Here is a 16,665-nt window from a genome sequence, read left to right on the forward strand (position 1 = left end):
ATGTTGAGATGGGATATTGCAGTTAGGGGAGACAGATGTTCCCTGGACGACTGATGGCAATTCACAAGGTATCAGCAGATGTGGACAAATATGGGGGGGCATCAGATGACACTAAAAATGGATCTGGAACACCTTTTGAAAAATGAATCACAATTAAAGTTCAGTTAACACTTTCAATTACAGTACTTAACCTACTTCAGTACAGCTAGAAAGGATATTTCCAGAATATATTTCAACATTTTAAAGTACAGGTACCCTGTTTTGCAAAGTAAAAGCCCAAAACATAGCCTTAAGCTATTTTGACAAAATGCGTATTAAAATAAAACACAAGTTTTAGTAAACACCAGAACATTTAAGTGAATGAAGCATTTACATTTCTGGATCTTAAAGACTGAATTCCACCAATTTCTCCTACATGAAATGCAAGATAACTGGACTCAACAACTACTGTCCAGCTTATTTGAAAATCAAGCAATACCACTCATCCACAGGATAGCATAAGAGACAAGGTAAAGAATAGGAAATAAATAAAGGTAAGAAATAATGCATAGAATAATACCTGTATCAATTTTTCAGTACAACAGAAAGTATGGCCATGATCCTATTCTTTTACTGGTTTAGATATTTTATATAAAGGAGAGCGAGGAATACAAAAGAAAAGGCCCAATTATGGCATAGGGAGTGTGAGTGCTATGTTGTTATAAGAGATGGACAGCTTGAAGAATCTATCCGTAGAGGCAATTAACCATTAATACGAAGATGGTCTCAATTTGTATTTCTAAAACATTATTTTGAAGCATTTTGTTTAGAAAAGTAAACTAACAGGGACATAATCCACTGGGAACCCATCCACTCTAACACTAGTTACACAGAACTGCTGATTACAGACAGATGATAGAAAGTTTAAGGCACAGAAAGAGGCCACTTGATTCATCGTGTCTGTGCCGGCTGAAAAATGATCCACCTATTCTAATCCCACCTTCCAGCATTTGGTCCTTAGCCCTGCAGATCACGCCACTTGAGGTGCATATCCAGACTCCTTTTGAATGAGTTGAGGGTCTCTGCCTCAACTACCCTTTCAGGCAGTGAGTTGCAGACTTCCACACCCTCTGGGTGAAAAAGTTTTCCTCAACTCCCCTTTAATTTTTCTACCAATCACTTTAAATCTATGCTCCCTCGTCACTGACCTCTCTGCTAATGTAAATAGGCCCTTCACCTCCACTCTATCCAGTCCCCTCAAAATATTGTACATTTCAATCAGATCTCCCCTCAGCCTTCTCTGTTCCAAGGAGAACAATCCCAGCCTATCCAATCTTTCCTCATAGCTGCATTTATACAGTCCGGACAACATCCTCATAAATCTCCTCTTTAACCTCTCTAGATTGTGGGACACTTTCAATCATTTGCTTATTTATGCTAAATACGAATTAGGAGCAGGAGTAGGCCACTCAGCCCCTCGAGCCTGCTCCGCCATTCAATAAGCTCATGGCTGAACTGATTACTCCACATTACCACCTACCCCCCCACCCCCCCCCCCCCCCGATAGCCTTTCACCCCCTTGCTTATCAAGAATCTGTCTAGCTCTGCCTTAAAAATATTCAAAGACTCTGCTTCCACCGCCTTTTGAGGAAGAGAATTCCGAAGACTAACGACACTCAGAGAAAACATTTCTCCTCATCTCTCTCTTAAATGGGCGACCCCTTACCTTTAGACAGTGACCCACAAGGGGAAACATCCTTTCCACATCCACCCTGTCAAGATCCCGCAGGATCTTATATGTTTCAATCAAGTCGCCTCTTACTCTGAAATTCCAACGAATACAAGCCTAGCCTGTCCAATCTTTCCTCACAAGATAGCCCGCCCATTCCAGGTATTAGTCTAGTAAACCTTCTCTGAATTGCTTCCAATGCATTTACATCCTTCTTTAAATAAGGAGATCAATACTGTACACAGTACTCCAGATGTGGTCTCACCAATGCCCTATATAGCTGAAGCGTAACATCCCTACTTTTGTATTCAATTCCCGTTGTGATAAACAATAACATTCCATTAGCTTTCCTAATTACATGCTGTACCTGCATACTAACCTTTTGCGATTCATGCACTAGGACACCCAGATCTCTCTGCATCTCAGAGCTCTGCAATCTCACCATTTAGATAATATGCTTATTTGTTATTTCTTCCTGCCAAAACAGACAACTTCACATTTTCCCACATTAAACTCCATCTGCCAGATTTTTGCCCACTCACTTAACTTGTCTATATCCCTTTGTAGCCTCATGTCTTCTTCACAACCTACTTTCCTACCTATCTTTGTGTCATCAGCAAATTTAGCAACCATACCTTCGATCCGGTCATCTCGGTCATTTATATAAATTGTAAAAAGTTGAGATCCCAGCACAGATCCCTGCGGCACATCACTCATTACATCTTGCCAACCAGAAAATGACCCATTTATGCCTACTCTCTGTTTCCTGTTAGCTAGCCAATCTTCTATCCATGCCAATATGTTACCCCCTACACCATGAGCTTTGATGTAGCACCTTATCAAATGCCTTCTGGAAATCTAAGTAAAATACATCCACCGGTTCCCCTTCATCCACAGCACATGTAACTCCCTCAAAGAACTCTAATAAATTGGTTAAACATGATTTCCCTTTCACAAAACCATGTTGACTCTGCCTGATTACCTTCAATGTTTCTAAGTGCCCTGCTAAAACATCTTTAATAATAGCATCTAACATTTTCCCCAAGATAGACGTTAAGCTAACTGGCCTGTAGTTTCCTGCTTTCTGTCTCCCTCCCTTTTTGAATAAAGGAGTTACTTTCACTATTTTCCAGTCTAGCGGAACCTTCCCTGAATCTATGGAATTTTGGAAAATTAAAACTAATTAAATCAACTAATTAATTAAACAAGTAATTTTATCCAGATGATGCCGAAAGGAATTTGTTCAAGCTTTCACAAGGTTTTTTTAATGTAAAACAAAGAGCAATTTGCCAAGGAAAATGAGAGCTACAAAAGTTCTATCTTTAAAAGTGGATCTTTCACAAGTTTCAGATTACTGTACATAAACTTATATTCTGCAATTCGAGCCATTAACAAACTGCCTAAAAATAAATAAATTTATAACAAACTTTTTGCATCAAGGGGCAGACTACAAAATGGAAACAATTAAATGTAGGGCTACAGTTTCTGCCCATCGACAATTAAAGAATAGATAAGGTTAGATCTCAAGCCAAATCCAAAACCAATTTATTATAAAGAAAAAATGGTTAGTTACTACTTCAGTTTAGAGCTCACATAACATGAAAGTTATTCATTAAAAATCATAAAATTTAACTACTCTTTCCACAAATGAAGCTTCCATATTACTTAGCAGCAATAGCACAAGTTAAGTGTTCACAAGTGATTAGCCTCACAAGTGGGAATGAAATGGCTGGATGATTTATGAGATGAGCATTGTGAATTTCACATTGATTTGTAAGATTGCTTAATGTTGAAAAATGGCAAGAAGCCATGTGATGTAAATGCTTTTGCAACTGAGGAAGTTTTGTTTCCACAGTGCACGATCCATACTTAGCATAAAGGCAACAGTAAATATTTTGGTGTAGAACACATAATTTGTACCCAAAAGTGAGATATCCATCTTCAGATAATTGTGGCAGAATCAAGTGTTGTACACAATTAATATGGTTTATACTATAGATTTTTAAAAGTTTTATCTTTTTATTATGCTCTATTAATCCCCAGTTTACTGGATTTAAATATTTGTCACTCTTGCAGACCAGGAAATACATTGCTTATCTGCCTTCTTGGCAGTATCACACTTGAGCCAGATAACATGGATGATGGCTAGTCGTACAATTTGTCCTCTTAGTGTGAAAACACTAGGTTTTCTTGACAGTGTTGTTCGTAAAGAATTACGAAGAGCACATCATATCACCGTTCTAATGAGGCTCCCAAGCAGAACTCAAAATAGTGGGTGACTGAATAATTCAAATACTAGGCGATGTTCTGTGGTACGATGAATGTCTTTGTATAAACCTTACACAGACAAGGGTTTATTGGAGAGTGTGCTGAAATATGGACACGGTAGATGATTTTTAAAAAGTCAGATACATTACTTCTAATTTCAACCAAACTGCAAGCCTCTGAAGACAGAGTAGGATACTTGAGCTGTTACTGCAGATCAATAAAAACTGCAATATTTTATGGCCTTTTCCAGCAGCTGGTCAGTTAGCAAAGATTTTATTTAAGCATAGTGTCATGCTAGGCCCCCACCTGCCAAGAATGAGGCATGTTAATTTTGTCATAAACACTGATTTTAAACTATTACTAGAGTGAGGGGAGGACTTGTTGAACAGATCGGCCGTGGCTGGAAGGGATGTTTGCATATTGGCAGTGTTTGGAAGGGCAAAGCAGCCATTCCCTGACATTCAACCCACAATGGACTTTTGATCACCAGACGTTGAGGGTGGGGGAGCTCGCTTTCCAGGTTGACTACTAAGATAGCCAAATACACAAACGGACATGGTCAAACCAGCTCGTCACATAACTAACCTGCTGGACAACCTGATTTTTTGAATTTATACTAACAGTTTGGGCAGAAAGTCTGTTTGCTCCTGGACTGAAAAGATCTCTCTCTCCTGTCTGCTCCCATCTCTTTCTCACAAACCTCTGAATCCACTGAAGACACATGAACCCCAAGAGAGAAAAGTCTCCTATGGCGAACAAGGTTTAAGAAGAATACTGGGCCCCAACGAAAAGCAAGATCTACCTACAATCAATGACTCTACAGTGAGCTCGAAGATCCGTAACAACAACTCTTCAGATATTGCCTCAAACTTTTCCACTTTATTTTTTCTTCTGCTCTTTTCTGTCTTTATTTTCATATGTGTATCATGTTTTTTTTTAATTTATTCATGGGATGTGGGCATCGCTGGCCAGGCCAGCATTTATTGCCCATCCCTAATTGCCCTTGAGAAGGTGGTGATGGGCTGCCTTCTTGAATTGCTGCAGTCCATGTGGGATAGGTAAAGACACAGTGCTGTTAGGAAGGGAGTTCCAGGATTTTGACCCAGTGACAGTGAAGGAACGGCGATATAGTTCCAAGTCAGGATGGTGTGTGACTTGGAGGGGAACTTGCAGGTGATGGTGTTGCCATGCATTTGCTGCCCTTGTCCTTCTAGTTGGTAGAGGTCGCGGGTTTGGAAGGTGCTGTCTAAGGAGCCTTGGTGCATTACTGCAGTGCATCTTGTAGATGGTACACACTGCTGCCACTGTGCGTCAGTGGTGGGGGGAGTGAACGTTTGGAGATGGGGTGCCAATCAAGCGGGCTGCTTTGTCCTGGATGGTGTCGAGCTTCTTGAGTGATGTTGGAGCTGCACCCATCCAGGCAAGTGGAGAGTATTCCATCACACTCCTGACTTGTGCCTTGTAGATGGAGGACAGGCTTTGGGGAGTCAGGAGGTGAGTTACTCGCCGCAGGATTCCTAGCCTCTGACCTGCTCTTGTAGCCATGGTATTTATATGGCTACTCCAGTTCAGTTTCTGGTCAATGGTAGCCCCTAGGATGTTGATAGTGGGGGTTTCAGCGATGGTAATGCCGTTGAATGTCATGGGGAGATGGTCATTGCCTGGCACTTGTGTGGCGCGAATGACACTGCCACCTATCAGCCCAAGCCTGGATATTGTCCAGGTCTTGCTGCATTTCTACACGGACTGCTTCAGTATCTGAGGAGTCACGAATGGTGCATTGTGCAATCATCAGCGAACATCCCCACTTCTGACCTTATGATTGAAGGAAGGTCAATGATGAAGCAGCTGAAGATGGATGGGCCTAGGACACTACCCGAGGAACTCCTGCAGTGACGTCCTGGAGCTCAGATGATTGACCTCCAACAACCACAACCATCTTCCTTTGCGCTAGGTATGACAGCCAGCAGAGGGTTTTCCTTCTGATTCCCATTGACCTTAGTTTTGCTAGGGATCCTTGATGCCATACTCGGTCAAATGCTGCCTTGATGTCAAGAGCAGTCACTCTCACGTCACCTCTGGAGTTCAGCTCTTTTGTCCATGCTTGAACCGTAATGAGGTCAGGAGCTGAGTGGCCCTGGCGGAACCCAAACTGAGTGTCACTGAGCAAGTTATTGCTAAGCAAGTGTCGCTTGATGGCACTGTTGATGACACCTTCCATCACTTTACTGATGACTGAGAGTAGGCTGATGGGGCGGTAATTGGCTGGGTTGGACTTGTCCTGCCTTTTGTGTACAGGACATACCTGGGCAATTTTCCACATTGCAGGGTAGATGCCAGTGTTGCTAGGGGCGCGGCAAGTTCTGGAGCGCAGGTCTTCAGTACTATTGCCGGAACATTGTCAGGGCCCATAGCCTTTGCAGTATCCAGTGCCTTCAGTCGTTTCTTGATATCACGCGGAGTAAATCGAATTGGCTGAAGTCTGGCATCTGTGATGCTGGGGACTTCAGGAGGAGGCCGAGATGGATCATCAACTCGGCACTTCTGATTGAAGATTGTTGCAAATGCTTCAGCCTTATCTTTCGCACTGATGTGCTGGGCTCCCCCATCATTGAGGATAGGGATATTTGTTGAGCCACCTCCTCCAGTTAGTTGTTTAATTGTCCACCACCATTCACGGCTGAATGTGGCAGGACTGCAGAGCTTAGATCTGATCAGTTGGTTATGGGATCGCTTAGCTCTGTCTATCGCATGCTGCTTACGCAGTTTGGCACGCAGATAGTCCTGTGTTGTAGCTTCACCAGGTTGACACCTCATTTTGAGGTATGCCTGGTGCTGCTCCTGGCATGCTCTCCTGCACTCTTCATTGAACCAGGGTTGGTCTCTTGGCTTGATGGTAATGGCAGAGTGGGGGATATGCCAGGCCATGAGGTTACAGATTGTGGTTGAGTACAATTCTGCTGATGCCGATGGCCCACAGTGCCTCATGGATGCCCAGTTTTGCATTGCCAAATCTGTTCGAAATCTATCCCATTTAGCCCGGTGGTAGTGCCACACAGGCACAGGGTATCCTCAATGTGAAGGCGGGACTTCGTCTCCAGAACGACTGTGCAGTGGTCACTCCTACCAATACAGTCAGGGACAGATGCATCTGCGGCAGGCAGATTGGTGAGGACGAGGTCAAGTATGTTTTCCACTCTTGTTGGTTCCCTCACCACCTGCCGCATACCCAGTCTAGCAGATATGTCCTTTAGGACTCGGCCAGCTCGGTCAGTAGTGGTGCTACCGAGCCACTCTTGGTGATGGACATTGAAGTTCCCCACCCAGAGTACATTCTGTGCCCTCGCCACCCTCAGTGCTTCCTCCAAGTGCTGTTCAACATGGAGGAGCACTGACTCATCAGCTGAGGGAGGGCGGTAGGTGGTAATCAGCAGGAGGTTTCCTTGTCCATGTTTGATCTGATGCCATGAGACTTCATGGGGTCCGATGTCGATGTTGAGGACTCCCAGGGCAACTCCCTCCCTACTGTATACCACTGTGCCGCCACCTCTGGTGATGATGATGACAGTGTCTGGGACATTGTCTGTCAGGTATGATTCCGTGAGTATGACTATGTCAGGCTGTTGCTTGACTAGTCTGTGGGAAAGCTCTCCTAACTTTGGCATAAGTCCCCAGATGTTAGTAAGGAGGACTTTGCAGGGTCGACAGGGTTTGCCATTGTCGTTTCCGGTGCCTAGCTCGATGCCGGGTGGTCCATCCGGTTTCATTCCTTTTTATTGACTTCATAGTAGTTAGATACAACTGAGTGGCTTGTCAGGCCATTTCAGAGGGCATGGGACATTGCTGTGAGTCTGGAGTCACATGTAGGCCAGACCAGGTAAGGACAGCAGATTTCCTTCCCTAAAGGACATTAGTGAACCAGATGGGTTTTTGCAACAATCGACAATGGTTTCATGGCCATCATTAGACGAGCTTTTTAATTCCAGATTTTTATTAATTGAATTCAAATTCCACCTTCTGCTGTGGTGGGATTTGAACCCATATCCCCAGAGCAATACCCTGGGTCTCTGGGTTACTAGTCCACTGCCTCCCCTATGGATGCTAGCATGGGCGCGTTGTGTATCTGCAGGCGTTAACTGAATTAGAGTTTAAGTTTAATAAATTTCAACTTTTCTTCTTTAAACCTAAGAAAGCCTGATTGTGCTGGTTTCTTTGCCTTATAATTGGAAAGCAGTGAACAAGGATTCACCAAGGGGGAGCTACAAAGACGGTGTGTTTAAAATTATACCCTGTTACGGTACCCTGAAAGGGAACCCCTCGACCTCTTTCTCACCTGGTCATAACAATAGAAATTGATTTTTGCAGCACTCGTATGTTTCTTTAATTTGATTTAAATTAGAGTGACGGAAGGGAATATCCCCAAAAAGATGTTAATTTTGAATACATGGGATGGAAGAGCATCATCTTTTCAAAAGCAAAAGAACCTATGAGCCCATCAGCTTTCAGTGGAGACAGCTTTAGCTTTTGAAAATATTAGCAAAATTTGGAAATTTAGGAAAGCACATCACTGAATGAAGACAAAGAAAAATGAAACCGAAAAAAACTGTACAAAATTAAAATTCAGAAACAGTGTAACTTGATTCACCTTAACTACTGGGGAAATTTAGATGCTCCAAAATTGACTGCTAGTTTTCTGTGCTTGCGTTTACCAGAAGTACCCGCCATCGGCCGCTGCTGCCCTTGCGGTTGAACGGGGCTCTGTACAATTGTTTTGTTCTGGGGTTCGAGAGGTGTTCGACTAGGCTGAAAATAGTTCCTTGAAGTGCCAGCAGCAGGATACCCATGTGATGATGTATTAGAAAACTCCATTGCAGTTGCTGGTTGATTTAGCTTTTGCTGAATAGAATGATTGAATTCCTGGTCATCATATGCCTTATTGAAGGTTGTCCTCCTCTTAGTGACCTTTTAAATAAGAAAAACGCATAGTAATCTCTGCAATAAAATGTTCATAGTGACAAGAAAATAAATTACCTAGCTTGTAGGGTCTGTACTCTTCAAATGGAAGCAAGACTCTGGGAATCAAACTCAGGTTACCAGTTGCTAGAAATCATACAAGATAATGCCATTAACGTGTTTGATATCAGAACTGCAGCAAGACACAGATGGCTTCCCGTTTTTTATATTTGGGGTGTCTGAGAAAGAGCTGGAGAAGTACTAATTTACCTCCTTTCAAGTCTTTTGGATAACCAAATCACTAAACTTTTGAAGGGTACCTACTTTTTTAGTTTTGCTTCCAATTTGCACAGAATTGTGTACAAAGAAGCAAATGAGATCAATGACCAATTAACCTGTTTGGTGGTGTTAGCTGAAGGATAATTGTTAACCAGATCACTGGAAGAACTATCCAGCTCATCTTTGCCACGAGTCTTTTACAACCACGGGTATTTGAGTCCTCAATCTAATGCGCAATCTGAAAGATGGCATCTTTGGCAATATGACATTTCCTCAGTACTGCATTAAACTGTCAGCTAGATGAGGTGAAGGTGGAGAGAAGCTCAAACCCATGAACTTTTACTCTAACGATAGTGGCATTACTGAGCCAAGCTAACCACATCTATTTCTTCTCAGGAAAGCAACATTTCATACCCCAAGATAAATAAAACCAGTTACTCATGTACACTGAACACTAAACAACTTTCCAAAATAGAGTAAATGGATCTTGGTTGAAAAGATGTATATAGGAAAATACATTCAAAGAATAAAGCTTCCTTAAAAGGTCAGCACAATGCACATATCAACATACCACAAGGATGCTGAGTGTAACCCTTAGAAAGGAGATGCTGGATATAGTTCATTACTATACTGCTATTTAAAAACCCTTGAAGTTGGCCCAGGATGTAACCACTGACACATCAGATGCATTTTGTTTAAATTTTAGTACTTTATATCTCATTTAGCAAACACTCTTATAGTTCCAATTCCTAAGCAGAAACGTACAAAAGTTAGTAATTTAGGAGCACTGATCAAAATCAGAAAAATAGATGAAAATTAGCCTTTTCCTTTCAAATTAAAATAACTATAGGATGCTGATATTTACTTATAAAAATAATTCAGAATTCTTGTATCATTCTTTTTGGAACACTGGGTCAGTTGATAGTATCCTTGATTCCAAGTTGTGGCTTCAAGCCCACTCTAGGCCTTAAACACATAATCTAGGCTGACAAAACAGTGCAGTACTGAGGGAGTGCAGCATTTACACAGGTGCTGTCTTTTGGATGAAATGTTAAAAAGACACTCTGTCTTCTTGTTCAGGTGAACATTAAAGATCCTGCGGCACAATTTCAGGAAGAGAGTTGTTACAATATCCTGGCCAACATTCTTCCCAAAAACACCGCCAAAAGAAAACCTAAATACTGATCTTCCTGTTGTTCACAGATTAGCTGTCTTGTACAGCTATATTGGGCTGCAATTTTAGATACATAAATTGATCATAAATTTATTGATCATAGATTGAATAAATATGAAGTATGACGTTAAAAAAATGCGGCCTGCGCACACGAGCACATCATGGAGCCGCCGCGATTTCAAACGCAGCGGCTCATTTGCATGGCAATGGCGCCTGTCCCACGATGACATGGAGGGGGCAGGTGAGCTGTTGCCGGCAATGGCGTCTGGTGCCAATGCGTAGGTGCCATTTTTAAAAGGCTTACAGCCCTCGATGTACATTTAAAATTCAAAGAGCCAGGGAAGTTGATGTTTCGCAACAAAGATTGAAATGACCTTTCCATGCAATTTCTCAACCACCTCCCCCACCAATTGCAATTTGCAAAATTCAGGCCCCTCCCCCCCCGGCCTGGATTTCCTATATTGAAAATGTGCCCTCTCCCCAACCCGCCCCCAACCTCCCAAAGTTCGGCACCTTTGTCCTTTACCCCTTCCCATCACCCCCGCTCGCCCCTCCCGCACAGAGAAAAAAACCTCCTCCCCTCACGTCGCGCCACGTTTCCCCGAACAGGGATTTGAAGGCGTAACATCGTCAGCTGCCCAAAATGAAAATCGGTGTGGCAATTAAGGAGGCGACGGGACATTCATTAAATCAGGTATGTTAATTAATTTACATACTGAAATGGGGGTCCTGTCGCCAAGCAGCGGGGCAGCCGCCATGAGGCCTTGCCGCCGCCATCGGTACGGAGCCTGCCGCCGTCAGGGTTGGTGGCGGGCCTCTGCCATACCGATCCACATTGCCCCCCGCCAGTGTTCCCGATGGCGGAGGGGCTTTAAAATCCAGCCCATAGTAACAGTACTACCAAATGTAATTTGTTTCATGTTGAAGTATTTCAGGATGTCCAGAGAGATGTGATGAGGCATTACATAAAGGTGTGTTCTTTGTTTAAAGAAAACCTGAAGCATCACTATAAAATGAGTTCCAATACTTGGGCAAATTTTTACCACTCCCCCATGCAATAGAAATCAGATGGGGACCAGTTCAAAAGCAGAGGATCAATTATCCATTCTGATCCCCCACACGTGGATTTTAACACCACTAATATAGTGGAAATGATGTGCCAGCCTAATCATCACCCTCTATAAAAACAAAGGTGACCACGGTGACTGCAACAACTACCGTGGAAACTCCCTGCTCAGCATAGTGGGGAAAGTCTTTGCTCGAGTCGCTCTAAACAGGCTCCAGAAGCTGGCCGAGCACGTCTACCCTGAGGCACAGTGTGGCTTTCGTGCAGAGAGATCGACCGTTGACATGCTGTTCTCCCTTCGTCAGATACAGGAGAAATGCCGTGAACAACAGATGCCCCTCTACATTGCTTTCATTGATCTCACCAAAGCCTTTGCTCATCAGCAGACGTGGTCTCTTCAGACTACTAGAAAAGATTGGATGTCCACCAAAGCTACTAAGTATCATCACCTCATTCCATGACAATATGAAAGGCACAATTCAACATGGTGGCACCTCATCAGACCCCTTTCCTATCCTGAGTGGCGTGAAACAGGGCTGTGTTCTCGCACCCACACTTTTTGGGATTTTCTTCTCCCTGCTGCTTTCACATGCGTTCAAGTCTTCTGAAGAAGGAATTTTCCTCCACACAAGATCAGGGGGCAGGTTGTTCAACCTTGCCCATCTAAGAGCGTAGTCCAAAGTACGGATAGTCCTCATCAGGGAACTCCTCTTTGCTGTGGATAGAGGGATATGGGCCCCGGAAGTGCAGAAGGTGTTAGTTTAGGCAGGCATCAAGATCGGCACAGGCTTGGAGGGCCGAATGGCCTGTTCCTGTGCTGTACTGTTCTTTGCTGACGATGCTGCTTTAACATCTCACACTGAAGAGTGCCTGCAGAGTCTCATCGACAGGTTTGCGGCTGCCTGCAATAAATTTGGCCTAATCATCAGCCTCAAGAAAACGAACATCATGGGGCAGGACGTCAGAAATGCTCCATCCATCAATATTGGCGACCACGCTCTGGAAGTGGTTCAAGAGTTCACCTACCTAGGCTCAACTATCACCAGTAACCTGTCTCCAGATGCAGAAATCAACAAGCGCATGGGAAAGGCTGCCACTGCTATGTCCACACTGGCCAAGAGAGTGTGGGAAAATGGCGCACTGACACGGAACACAAAAGTCAGTGTGTATCAAGCCTGTGTCCTCAGTACCTTGCTCTATGACAGCGAGGCCTGGATAACATACGTCAGCCAAGAGCGACGTCTCAATTCATTCCATCTTCGCTGCCTCCGGAGAATGCTTAGCATCAGGTGGCAGGACCGTATCTCCAACACAGAAGACGGCCAACATCCCCAGCTTATACACACTACTGAGTCAGCGGCGCTTGAGATGGCTTGGTCATGTGAGCCGCATGGAAGATGGCAGGATCCCCAAAGACACATTGTACAGCGAACTCGCCACTGGTATCAGACCCACCGGCCATCCATGTCTCCGCTTTAAAGACGTCTCCAAACGCGACATGAAGTCCTGTGACATTGATCACAAGTCGTGGGAGTCAGTTGCCAGCGAACGCCAGAGCTGGCGGGCAGCCATAAAGGCGGGGCTGAAGTGTGGCGAGTCGAAGAAACTTAGCAGTTGGCAGGAAAAAAGACAAAAGCGCAAGGGGGGAGCCGACTGTGTAACAGCCCCGACAAACAAATTTTTCTGCAGCACCTGTGGAAGAGCCTGTCACTCTAGAATTGGCCTTTATAGCCACTCCAGGCGCTGCTCCACACACCACTGACCACCTCCAGGCGCCTACCCATTGTCTCTCGAGATAAGGAGGCCAAAGAAAGATGTGCCAACCTAAATTAGGCAAGAGCCTCTACCATTGGAGTCATATTGCATAGTATTTCAGTACATAGGGGAAGCGTTGGCGTAGTGGTATTGTCACTGGACTAGTAACCCAGAGACCCAGGGTATTGCTCTGGGGGCATGGGCTCGAATCCTACCACAGCAGAAGGTGGAATTTGAATTCAATTAATAAATCTGGAATTAAAAGCTAGTCTAATGATAGCCATGAAGCCATTGTCGAATGTTGTAAAATCCCATCTGGTTCACTAATGTCCTTTAGGGAAGGAAATCTGCTGTCCTTACCTGGTCTGGCCTACATGTGACTCCAGACCCACAGCAATGTGGTTGACTCTTAAATGCCCTCTTAGGGATGGTTAATAAATGCTGGCCTAGCCAGCATGCCCACATCCCATCAATGAATAAAAAAAAACATGCATTAAACAAAATGGTTGATCAAAACTTTTGTGTTGTGATAACAAGTAGGAGAATGTTACTATGTTTAATCCTTCAACTGTGATCTCTTCCAGGTTTCAAAATAACGCTTCCTTCAACTCTTCCCTACTGCCGACAATGCAATTTGTTTTTGAAGCATGAAGGAAACTTACCTGCAAAGGCACAAATTGATTGTGAGTACCAATAAGTACTCCTCCAGGACAGATATTCCCTGAATATGGGATCTGAAAGTTATTGTATAGCGGGGGAGGAATCATTGTCCAAGGCACAGGACCATACCCATTTGGAGCTGTGGGCATCATGCCACCTGAGGATTGAAATACATTCAAATATTAAGATTTGACATTTGGAAACATTTTAAAAAAATCTTTGACTGTTCCCTTCCTCCTACATTCACTTCTATTTTAATTTTTACAGTTCTAATTTCCATTTTATGCCATTTCCCACTCTTAAAGTGCTTTGACATGCTCAGCTTACAGTGTTTGGTCTGCTGCATTCAAATTTGAAGCTTCACCCCCTTCCCTTCATTAAAAAAAATCCATTCAAAGTTTTCCCTGGACAAAACCATGACTTAGGGCAAGTTAGGTGGGAGATAACACCAGCCTGCATCTAGTCATCACTGTACTATTAGACTGCTGTAGGACACTGGACTTTTTAACATGATTATGTTTTTAAAATTGTGATTTTTAAAAGTATAAGATGGAGTCTGGAAGGTCAAATGACCTCACATCCACTCTGCTAAAGGACAAAACAGAAATCTTGGTCCCAGGACAACAGAGAAGACAGATCAAAGACTTTTTTTTGCAAAAAACAGAGACTGCAGGGGTAACACAGAACAATGGGGTTCACCCTCCCAGACTTTTGCGTCGTTCACAAGGAGTAAGTGATTCTGAAGATGTATATGCACCAAGCAGCTGTTAACACCTGGGAACAATGGAAGGCCCAGGTGGCTCTGTGAAACCAGACTTCTGGACTTTGCATATTGGAACAGGACAACAAGCTATTGACTTTAGACTTCAGATAAATTTAAACAGATTTTCTGAAGGCAGACCGGCTGTAAGCAGGGAACGCAGCGGTTGTAGCCTCAGAACAGGCTACAAGGAAGACAACCAGTGGCAGCAGCCTCGAGAGGAAACATCTGCTCTCGGAAGCTTGATACAGCGAAACACTACAAAGACTTGAACCTGTTTTGAAAGTTGAAGTTTGCAGAGAAGGAAAAGACCAACAGGATCACTAGGAATTGCCTTATTCATGGACATCCAGGTCGGAAGTGCTCGGAGAATGTGAGCAAAGAGGACGTTAATTTTAGAAAGGTCTGGGAGATCCAACCCATTGCTACTGGCAGGAGTTTGGGTCTTTTAACTACAAAGATGTTGCCATCACCAAGGACTGTGTAATGCATAAGTGTGGTGTGAGGTTTTCAAGTTTTTTTAAAATAAGAAAACACCGTTCTTTGTAATTTGGGTTATCAGCGACTTAAAGAGTACAATTTAGTTAATGGGGATTTCTTTTAGTCGGTGTTATAAAAGTCTTAAAACGTGAAATCTTGTCGTGTAATTGTTTAAATTGGTCTGGGGGTTCATATCTCCTATTTTTAATGTTAACGGTCTCACTGACGTCATAACACTGCCCCTTAACCTCTCTCTTGAAAGACAACTTTTCTTGGAATAAGCTAAATCATAAAATGTAACTTCTATGCTTCATGATCTGTTAAACCTAGTTCAATGCAGCAGTAAAGGCAGAACACAGAAGAAAAGCAGGAGTTTGAATAATGCTGCATGCGCAAAAGCATTCTGAAATTCAGAAAATAGCAGTGCTGAGAAAATCATGGAGAATAAAACAGTTATTAACATAAGAAGGTAAACAGCTCTAGACTTTTGCAGTATTTTATAAATTCTGAAGGACTACCTTACATTTTCTATAATTAGACATTTATGCCTTACTATTTCTGTACTGTGGGTTACTCAAATCAGAAAAGAAAACACTACAATAATTACTGAATACCAAGATTTTAATTAAGTATTTCTTACCAGAGGTCTGACCAAAGGATGTGGAATGGCTCGAGGGGGAGGCTGTATAGTTCCTGTAACTGGTTGATAACTGGAAAACACATTTGGAGGAAGGGGAATATTTTGTCCTGTGGCATTCTGAGTGAACAAAAATGAAAATGTCAAGTTAATCTAAAATTAAACAGCAAAAGGTATGTTTGTTTCCAAAGGCTAGGTCTAAATGGGTTGAAATCTCAATTGACACAACAGAAAGTTAAAAATAGCAAAGGTTGCTTGTACCAGTCGCTGTAATGCAAACGCTGCAGCTTTTTCTTGCGCTTCACTGTCTGACTGGCACTGCGGTCCATGCACTAGCAAACCATTTGCTAACTTCACTTGGCAAACTGTCAGGCCCTAGTGAAAACAAGAACATTTCATTAACAACTAATGGTTGAATTACATATAGAATAATAGATAAATAGTTGCAAATAAAAAGAGACACTGGGGCTGACAGGTTCGGAGGCGGGGGGGAACCACAGAATTGCGACATCAGATGGGGGGGGGGGGGTGGAGGGGAGGGCCTGCTGCCTCCCTGTCACAATCTAACTTAGTTGGGGACGGGATAGGCCGCAGAAGACATTCCCACCCAGAGGCCAATTCAGGTCCTTAAATGACCTATTCCTGCCCCCTGCTGGGACTTAACCAGCAGCAGGGGAGGGAGTCGGGGGCGCTCTGCCACAGAGGGAGGTCACTCAGTAAAACGAGGTGACCTCCCTGCAGGCTTGGGGGTGTGGTTCCCTCCTCCGTGAACAATCTGTGGGCCACGGAGGGCACCCACCAGTAAATTCTGCACCTCCCTGAACACCTGCTCTCCCTGCACTAAGAGCCCACCTTACCGGGGTCTGCCAGTCTGGCCTTGGGGACCCCGGCTCACTCACCTTGAATCCAGGCTCCAGCGCTGGGA

General features: G+C 43.6%; 1 protein-coding gene across 1 annotated transcript in view; it reads right to left on the reverse strand.

Annotated features, from left to right (window-relative positions):
* xrn1 (5'-3' exoribonuclease 1) overlaps positions 1 to 16,665 on the reverse strand; it is a 139,927-nt gene continuing 123,262 nt past the window's right edge. The window contains 6 exon segments of the mRNA XM_068042580.1: positions 1 to 132; positions 8,622 to 8,938; positions 13,866 to 14,020; positions 15,744 to 15,764; positions 15,767 to 15,860; positions 16,002 to 16,115. Of these exon segments, the coding sequence (XP_067898681.1) occupies positions 8,627 to 8,938; positions 13,866 to 14,020; positions 15,744 to 15,764; positions 15,767 to 15,860; positions 16,002 to 16,115 (696 nt within the window). The 3' untranslated portion in view covers positions 1 to 132; positions 8,622 to 8,626.

This window comes from Heterodontus francisci, chromosome 11, assembly GCF_036365525.1.
Source record: "Heterodontus francisci isolate sHetFra1 chromosome 11, sHetFra1.hap1, whole genome shotgun sequence".
Lineage (NCBI taxonomy): Eukaryota > Metazoa > Chordata > Chondrichthyes > Heterodontiformes > Heterodontidae > Heterodontus > Heterodontus francisci.